The sequence below is a fragment of the Dermacentor silvarum genome, chromosome 3 (assembly GCF_013339745.2).
Source record: "Dermacentor silvarum isolate Dsil-2018 chromosome 3, BIME_Dsil_1.4, whole genome shotgun sequence".
Taxonomy (NCBI): Eukaryota; Metazoa; Arthropoda; class Arachnida; order Ixodida; family Ixodidae; genus Dermacentor; species Dermacentor silvarum.
The window spans coordinates 129246448-129255008 of NC_051156.1; the positions used below are offsets into that span (position 1 = coordinate 129246448).

Below are 8561 nucleotides of genomic sequence, written 5' to 3' on the forward strand. Positions count from 1 at the left end.
AGCGGGGAATCATGGAAATAAACAACCGGAATGACCACAGGAAGGCAAGACAAACTGTCTTGCTGCAGGCGTCATTTTCTCTGACGCGAAACCGCACACAAGGCCACTAACATAGCAAGATAGTAAATAAGAACGACTGCAAAAACAGAACAAGGAATGTTCTTAGGTGACACGACCTGATACCAAAGCCGAAAACCAACTTATCGTACTAAAAAGAAAAAAAACTATGCGGATTTCACTCATTGCGGGAATCGGTGTAAGCAAAGCTTTCTATGCTGTTTGTTTTCATTGAACATTCGCTTCTGGTCGTGGTGCTCACCACGCTCCTCGTCTTCCATGGCCGACAAGCGTTTTTGTTTCGCTTCCCGCTTCTGGTAGTAACCGTTGCCTTGCCTCACGTCTTCGATCCAGCATACATTCGCGGTCTGCACCATGTTTCGCTACGTAGCGAAGACGCTCCTGTTCCGCGCGACGTTTCTTCCGTGCCTGAGTCTCCTCCACACTGAGTGCATGCTTGGGGGCGATATCTCGGGCACGTGTTTACGTGATATTTATACATACATACGCCAGCTCCAAGCGCCTCTTCAGGCTAGGGGCGATTGCAATGTTTGCACCATCACAGCCGAGCACGCAACCTCCACAGCCAAGCACCCGCATTTTTGTCGCATATCAAAGCAAGCACAGCACGTGCCCTCTGCACAAACTGTGAAACGCTGCCGCGGCGGTGCCGGCCGGGATACGCGGAGTCGAGTGCTGTTACGGCTCAAAACGGCAAAGGACATTTCTTAGGTGCTTCCCACGGTGCAACCATTTCATCAGTTTGGGACGAAATCAACCGCCGCAACTACCGCGAAGGCCACTCTTCTGGCCCTGGCAACTCACCGTCACGGAGATGCCACTAACTGATGCAAGGGGCCAACTTCGAGGATTTATTTCCGTGAGAACTGCGTCGACCTTACGTTTCCAATTTGCCGCGTGGTTCTATCGTATGCAGGGGCGATGGCACAACATTGCAGGCGGAGACCGGCGGAACAGTACGACGTCATGGGCGGGATATTGCGAATGATTCGACGATTGTGACTGGCTGAGACACAGTCATCCAGATTCCCTGGTCTAGTCTTCTAAATCAGAGGACTGTTTTATAAGCGGACACCTTAGTTGCAGTCAGGTGTCCTGACGTGTGCTCAGAGATGTAGTGAGTTTAAACTTTTAAAGTGATCCTACATAGAGTGGGCTTCCAAACATGGAACAAGTGTGTTCAAAATAAACACTTGTTCATTCGTTCTTAGTCCCGGACGTACTCATGCCAGTGCCTGGAGAACTTCTGGCCTAAACGCTACCCCTAGCCGTATATAACAGCGCCATTTGGTGGTGTTGCAAGAAACCCAACGGCGCGCGCGAGCAAGTACACAGCTGCATCAGCAGTGCCCGGAAAGTCGGGAGAAGAGGCAGAGAAAGCTTCGCTTTAGAACACGACCAACCAATAGCAATTTGGCAAGGAATCAGTGAAACTGATACATGACGCAGTGTATCCCGCTTTATGACAAGCAGTGTCCAGCAAAGAAATTAATGTGTCTAGCATGCGCATCAGCGCGCGAAGGAACAAATAATCACACTTGTCAGCCGTCACGCTTATTTCGCTGTGGGCCACTCGTTTACGACCGTTGGTAGTCTAGCCGTTCACCGCCTACTGCCCAACTGAGACCTATATAGACGATTTCGCTCGCGCGATAACAGCAGCGATAGTGTACTCCCAAGAAACTTCCGGTCACGGGCCTGATCAGTCTACTATGCCGGATCATAAAGCGCACTGCCTTGGCAGTGCGCCTCACAAAGCGCCACTGCCTTTCTTGATCGCTATAGTTAGCGAACTACGTCATTGAGCCAAACCTGAAGCCGTCCAGGCCGCATGTTTGTAAACAGCGAAAAGGTCTATAGCCCGTACCGACCGACGGGCCTATCTAGCCGAGCTTTCGATCGGGTGAACCCGCGTACGTGCGGTATATAGCGATATATTGAACGAACTAAAGCCTATTGGCACCTTGCGCTAAGGCTTACCATTTTTGACGGCGGCGCCAGAACGTGCAGCGCAGCAAGAGGTGGAGGCCAAAAATTCATGAGCCATTCCACTCTGTGAAGGTGGATGACCAGTGACAGTGTTTTGCGCACTACACAGAGGTGACACAGATTTTTGAACAAAGTTACGAACACATTTATTGTCCTTATTTGTGGTCATCGTGACGATAGGTATGCACACACATATGCGTATCACCGCTGTGTAAAATCCGTCCGTCACGTAAGACAATGAATGGCTCAGTACCTCCTTAAAGAGAGAGATGATTTATTTGAAAGAAGACAGAGGTCGGCCTGAGCTAATGCGCTCTAGCCGTTAAGGAATGGCTCATATCCCCCCCCCCCCCCCCTTCATAAACGCGACCTCCCCATTACGACGACAGAAGAAAAGGGAAATTCTACGCTAGAATGATGAGCGGCAACGGAGCCAGCTGTAGAAGAAGATGACGGCGAACGCGTGAGCAGTGGCACGAGCGCATTCGCGCGCCGAGGGGCTCAAACGAGCCATTTGTGGAGGACGACGACGTTCACATTCCCGTCGCTGCTCATGGCGTTGTTCCTCGTAAATTCGCTGCTCTTCGGACGTACAAACCGCTCGCAGCCCTCCCATGGCGATGGCGGAGCTAAAATGAGACCGCAGTTTCACTGATCTCTCCCCCCATAAACGCGGGCATGCGCACGTCATACATTCGAGCTGATTTTGTTTCAAGGACACAGGTGGCAGCTAAAGCGCGCTGCGAGTAAATTCCCTATATAAGAAAAGTACCGCCATCCTTTGATAAACGCCGCTTCTCTCTCTCCTGTATCTCCGATTGGACGATCATAGCGCGCGCTTTTCAGTTCTTTACATTTTCTTTTTTTTCCGCCTCAGAGCCATGTTGAAAGTCCTCTGCGCAGCCGCAGTCGCCGGCGGCGGCGGCGGCACGCGCCCTGCCTGAAAGCTTCAACGTGGACTTTCTAGGTACGCCACCGTCGACTTGGCTTTCGCAAGCAAAAAGTAAAGAAAAAAGCAAGCGCTTTAGGAGAGGAGGCGGCGGAGGAAAGAGTAGATGGCGGTACTTTTCTTATATAGGGACTTTAGCTGCGAGGCGAGGGAAACGCTCTTTCTTGTGGAGGACAGTTTTTTTGCTCGCGGACAACTTTCTGTGGCAATGATGGGAAAGCTACGGAGACAAAGCGCTCACAAGTGAGAGCGCTTCTGAAATGAGTCCCGTGTTTAAATCCACGTTAGTATAGGCTGGAGAAGAGAAAACATAAACACCTTATTAGAAACAGTTAAATAATACAGAACACACCACTGAGTGTAAAAGATTGCTTATTTTGCGGCTTTCCCCTTCTGCGCCTCGGCAAGCGCGAAACCGTCGCACGTGGAAGCTGCGTCGATTCAGCGTCTGTTCCGAGCAACCAAAAGCACTGTCGAACGCTGCCCGACTACTTGGCGCGGTAACACATGTGCAGCAGCCACGCGCCCGTAGCTTTCCCTTCATTGCCACAGAAAGTTGTCCGCGTGTATAGGCATATACAGCTTCGTTGTAAAAGGAGGATACGTGATAAACCATCGCCGTGACATCTCCGACCGTTGATCGATAGTATCTGAGATATAAAAATACTTAAGTGCGCATGCTCCGTATGACTCGGACTGCTTGAGATTGAGATCAAAAGCACGAAAATTTCCACAGTTTACTAGGCAAAGTTCAGTACCTATCATTCAGACGGTCGATGAAGCCTGGTTTTTCATTTTTATTATCATGTCAATCTCTTTGATCGCCTAGCGGACGGTGCTGATAACGCCTCAGCGATAAGTCAAAGCTTCATTGCGCCCTATGGCCGGTGCAAGGCTTTTATACACCAAGCCCCGCATAAGTTGTAGCGCTTCTCTATATCCAAAATCTCGAAACAATATACATTCATTCCGGCGAGTAATCATGCACAATCAAGTACTACCTGAACAGGAACAAGCACTTGGTCCCATGTGCACAGCGGTCTGTTAAAGTAGAGATCAGTGCTCCCGCGCAGTTTTGTTGCTGGTTTTAAGTCGTCGTAAGTGAAAAGTATACCCAGAAAACAAAGTTTTGCTCGTTTGCCATAAGTTTCCGTTTGCGCAAGCTTACCGCTTCCTGCCTCCCTCAACATAGACTGTTGTTGTTGCTGCTTCGTATCCGGTTTCAGACTGTCTGCTTACAGCTTCGCTTAAATTATTTTACCTCGGTCTCGCTTTGCCACAACCTTTTAGTGTGCCAGTTGCAACAGCTGTCTCGACACTCACTCAGCTGCTCTTAGCGGTCAAATTCCGTGGACGACCTCGCGGGGGACTTGGGTACGACGTCAATTCTCAATGTACAGACCAGAGGCTCATAGTGGTAGTACTATTTATTCCTTATTATTCTAATTTGCGCTAAACAGCGAAGCTGTTAGTCAACCCTTCGCCGTCTCACCGGCGTCACGCAGGTCACGTAGCCAGCAGAGGATGAGAGCCGTGCCGGGGGAGGGCAGGTCACGTGACCAGCAAAGGAGGAGAGACGTGCTGGGGGTGGAGGCGACCGATGAGAGGGCGCGCGCTGGGGGCTGGAGACGACCAATGAGAGGCCGCGCTGGGCGCGATAAAGAGAGGGGATAATAAAAGGTATTTCTGCACCGTGCGCCCTTTCGGATAACGAGCAACACGTACAGCTGCTGCCGACGCCGTGCACGTTTCTCCGCGTTCGCGCCGAACCCGCGCGGTGTCCGTGACTGCAGCCGATGCCCCTGGCGGCGGCTCGGCAGGTTTCCACCAGAGAACTAGACACTCGTCGAGTATAGCGTTGGAAGTCGCTGCCTCTTCTCGCCTCGCAACGTTGAAATATAATTCCTGTTGTAGATCTGTGTTTACTTGTGCTTACGCAATTGCATCACGTGCAACACATGCACATGTAACACTCGTAACGCTCGGTGTAACTAACACAGCTTTGCTGTTCGACCATATCCACGGAGTGCAAGGGGCGGTGATTTTTTTTAGCATGACCACATGTTACCGAGGAACTACTACAGCCATGGCCTAACTGTAATGCAACTTGTTGGAGGCGATCACTCAAATCCGTCATCACTGAAATACTATTTTAAAGTTTGCCTAGGCATTACTTTCAAAAGCGCAGTGAAACTTACCTTTAAGACTCGGCGGTAAAAGCAACCAAAAGTTCGCCTAAAGGATTCGTGATGGCAACCTTAGGTTTCTTGTACACGATACCCCACAGAGGTACACATTCTTGCTCATCAATCGCTGTTTCAAGAGCAGTTTGCTCAACTTACGTTACAAAGATTAGAGGCCTCGAGCTGAGTAGCCTCTGTTTGTAGCAGCGTTGTGTTGTCGCACCGTCTAGCACGCATTTGTAGACTGACTTGTAGACTGACTTCAGTGCAAACGTTTCTGCAAATTCTCGGCCTTACGATGCTAACTATTCGTTGCGGGTCCTGTGAACAACTCATATCGGTCATACAAGGAACGCGCCACAACGTGATAGCGAAAGCGCATATTATATTTCAGTGGTTGCCGGGTATTGCGGTATCTCCGACAAAAATCTCACTGACGAAACCGTTAGAATAGCACCAAAAGAACCAACCTTGTTTCAATGTCTTTGATTTCATTTCATTTTATTACCTTAAAGGGTATTACATAAGGGGTGGTTAACATGCATACACAAGAAAAGGCGGGTGTTACGGTGAAATACTTGTTTGAACAGTTTCCACAAATGCTGAATGACGAATGAATAAAGTATCTTTATCGAGGACTGCAAGCCGCAGTCCCCCAGCACGTGAGTAAGCTAGCGCATGATTTGACATTGAAAAACTGGAACGCACCTGACTTTTCTCACCATGGGTTGCATTCACTCGACCCTTGTATGCAACCGTCCCGTTTGCCTGGTCTTCCGGAAAGTGAAGAAGCAGTACTTTGTAGCTTGTGCGTTTCAGTCACAAATGCATGCTCATTCTTGATTGCAATGACCAGTAGCGCGCCGAATGCAATGCTAGTGGTGGCGAAGAAACCACAGAACACCTTCTGTGGTACTGCCCATCCTTTGAATATGAAAGGCGTCACCTCCGCGCAGCTCTCAACAAGCTAAGAGGGAATACCTGTCTCGTTTAAAAATATTTTGGGACAATGGCCTTGCATGCCAGATTTGCGGAAGGCCACAATAGCGCTGGTGCAACGTCTGAAGGCTACAGGACTTAGCGACCATCTTCGACACAGAAGAGAGAACTTTCACAACGCCGCAAACATCAACACTGGACTTTCTGTTCATCTCCTACCATTTTCCTCCCCTTTATCCTTCCCCTAGTGTAGGATAGTGAACCGAGCTCAGCTTTGGTGACCCTCGCTTCCTTTTATTTATTTTATTTCTGCGTGTTCTATCGCAATTGTCGTGCGTCGTTTAGACCGACGACTAGCAAAAGGCTTCCGGCGAGATCATACAAACCATTCCCAACGGTAAATATAGTTTGCTATCTGATGCATAGATTCCTCAAGACAAGAAATAAAAAGGACATAACAGAATCAACGTAACAGGTTACAGCCGAAGTTCGCCCAGGTTTCAGTTGTAGCTACAGAACTACTATACATTTGATCTAACAGTCACGGCTTGAAGCCTGAAGAAATTGGACAGCTAAATAGCCATGCATGCCACAGTTCCACGACCAACGGCATAACGCTGCGACCGAAGTTTTAGTAGCATCCAGAAAGACTATAGTCAACGTATTCACAGCTGATTATTCGTATTGTGTGCACCATACCATATTCGAGGCCAGTCCACATGAGCACCGTTCACATTTGGTCAATAAGAAGACGCACCTCCAATTGGACACGGAAATAGACGCAGGAATAATTCTGGTGTATTGGTGCCTCAGCAATCATACGTAGACGAAAAAGAAAAAAAAAACACATTACGATAGGCACAGGCGCTGACTCGCTACTCCTTGTGTCCAACGTCCAACGTGCTTTCTTTTTACTTCATCTTCTGTATGTGGCACCATTACATAACAAATTGAACCATACCAACTAGCCCCAATTTCGGTCCTTCTGAAGACACAGGAAAGTAACATGGTACCACTACTGTTTTGGGCATACGATGAGATAAAAGACAGACGCTGAATCTGCGAGTTCAGAAACATACAATTGCAACGAACCTCTGTTTCTGTTGAATTTCTAAGTATATACTGCTTCGTTTATTGTACGTTATGCTGCAATATTTCCTGTCCTACGGTCAAGACATGGTTATGAACTACGAAGAAATTAGGATTGGTAAACTTGGAACCAGGGAGAGGGATATCTGCTGCCTATGCAACATAACGGTGGCTCTCGAGACGTGCATCTTATCTATGAAAATAAGAGAGCCATCAACACCAGGGATCCGCATGTGTATTCAGCCTCCATAAGGCTGACAGTGCCGAAACATCTGAGCTTTGGCAATTTGCCAGAATCAACACACTAGGCATCAAACTTCCTAAGCTTCATCTGAAATGGCATTGTTGAAATTAGTAAGTCTCAAAAAAGAGGGGAAAAAGAAACATCAGAACTTTCTAATTGAGCATCGAGTGCGACCAAAATACTGTTTTAGTAACCGCGGCGCACAGTTTTCAGGTCGTTATCAAGGGGTTTCAAATAACCACGTTTCTAGGCTGCCACATCCCCCTTGCACTGCTGGAATGAAACGCGGTACAAGCACCCCGGCTTGTGTAAAATAGGCATCCGCTTTACCATTTGAGAAGTCGCGATTAGTTTCGGTAAAAGCAACAGGGCTCACTTACCCTCGCCCTTTCCGTCGGGTTATTGTTGCCTGGACCCGACATTTTTCTCCCCCGATGACACCGTCACGAAGCCCGTGCTTGAGTCGAGTTGCATTCGCGCTGGTCGCGCCTTCCCTTTTGGAAGAGGAATCACCGAGTCGCCTGTCGTAAATTGTGGACATGGAAGGACACTGGTGCTGCTGCTAGCGCCGCCGCCGCTGCTATAACCGCTGTCGACATTGCCGCACTGCAGACGCGGTCGCCTTTTGTGTCGGTTGTGCTCGGCTCGACTGCCACCTGCTCCAACACGGCGTTGAGAATGCGGCAGCAACAGCGAGCCGAGCCCTTTCACAACTGCCGCGCGGTGTTTGAAATCCACGCTCGCTCCCGCATAGGGCCTCTGATTTTAGGAAAGTGCTAGGGAATGTGATGCGATAAAATGGTTTCGCCGCGTGAATCGCACGTTGAGTTCAGATTTCCGGGACATAAGAAAAGCTTTAGTGACCAACCTCAAAAACAAAAAGAGAGAGAGAAAGAAAACCGAAGGCGGGAAACAGCCGTGCAGTTTTCGTATCTACTGTGAAAATGATAGAACAGGAGAACGTAGACAGTAGATGATAAAGCGCAATACGCCGTGTTTAGGAATAAATTTAGAAAAAAAACTGCGATATACAATTGACGCAGGTGTTCGTTAATCACAAATGCTTGACCGCTGGCAGCACAATCGACGC

At 48.8% G+C, this 8561-nt stretch overlaps 1 protein-coding gene across 1 annotated transcript in view; it reads right to left on the reverse strand.

Annotated features, from left to right (window-relative positions):
• LOC119444785 (uncharacterized) overlaps positions 1-8093 on the reverse strand; it is a 54430-nt gene extending 46337 nt beyond the window's left edge. The window contains 1 exon segment of the mRNA XM_049664736.1: positions 7852-8093. Within this exon segment, the coding sequence (XP_049520693.1) occupies positions 7852-7893 (42 nt within the window). The 5' untranslated portion in view covers positions 7894-8093.
• Positions 8094-8561: the final 468 nt, after the last annotated feature.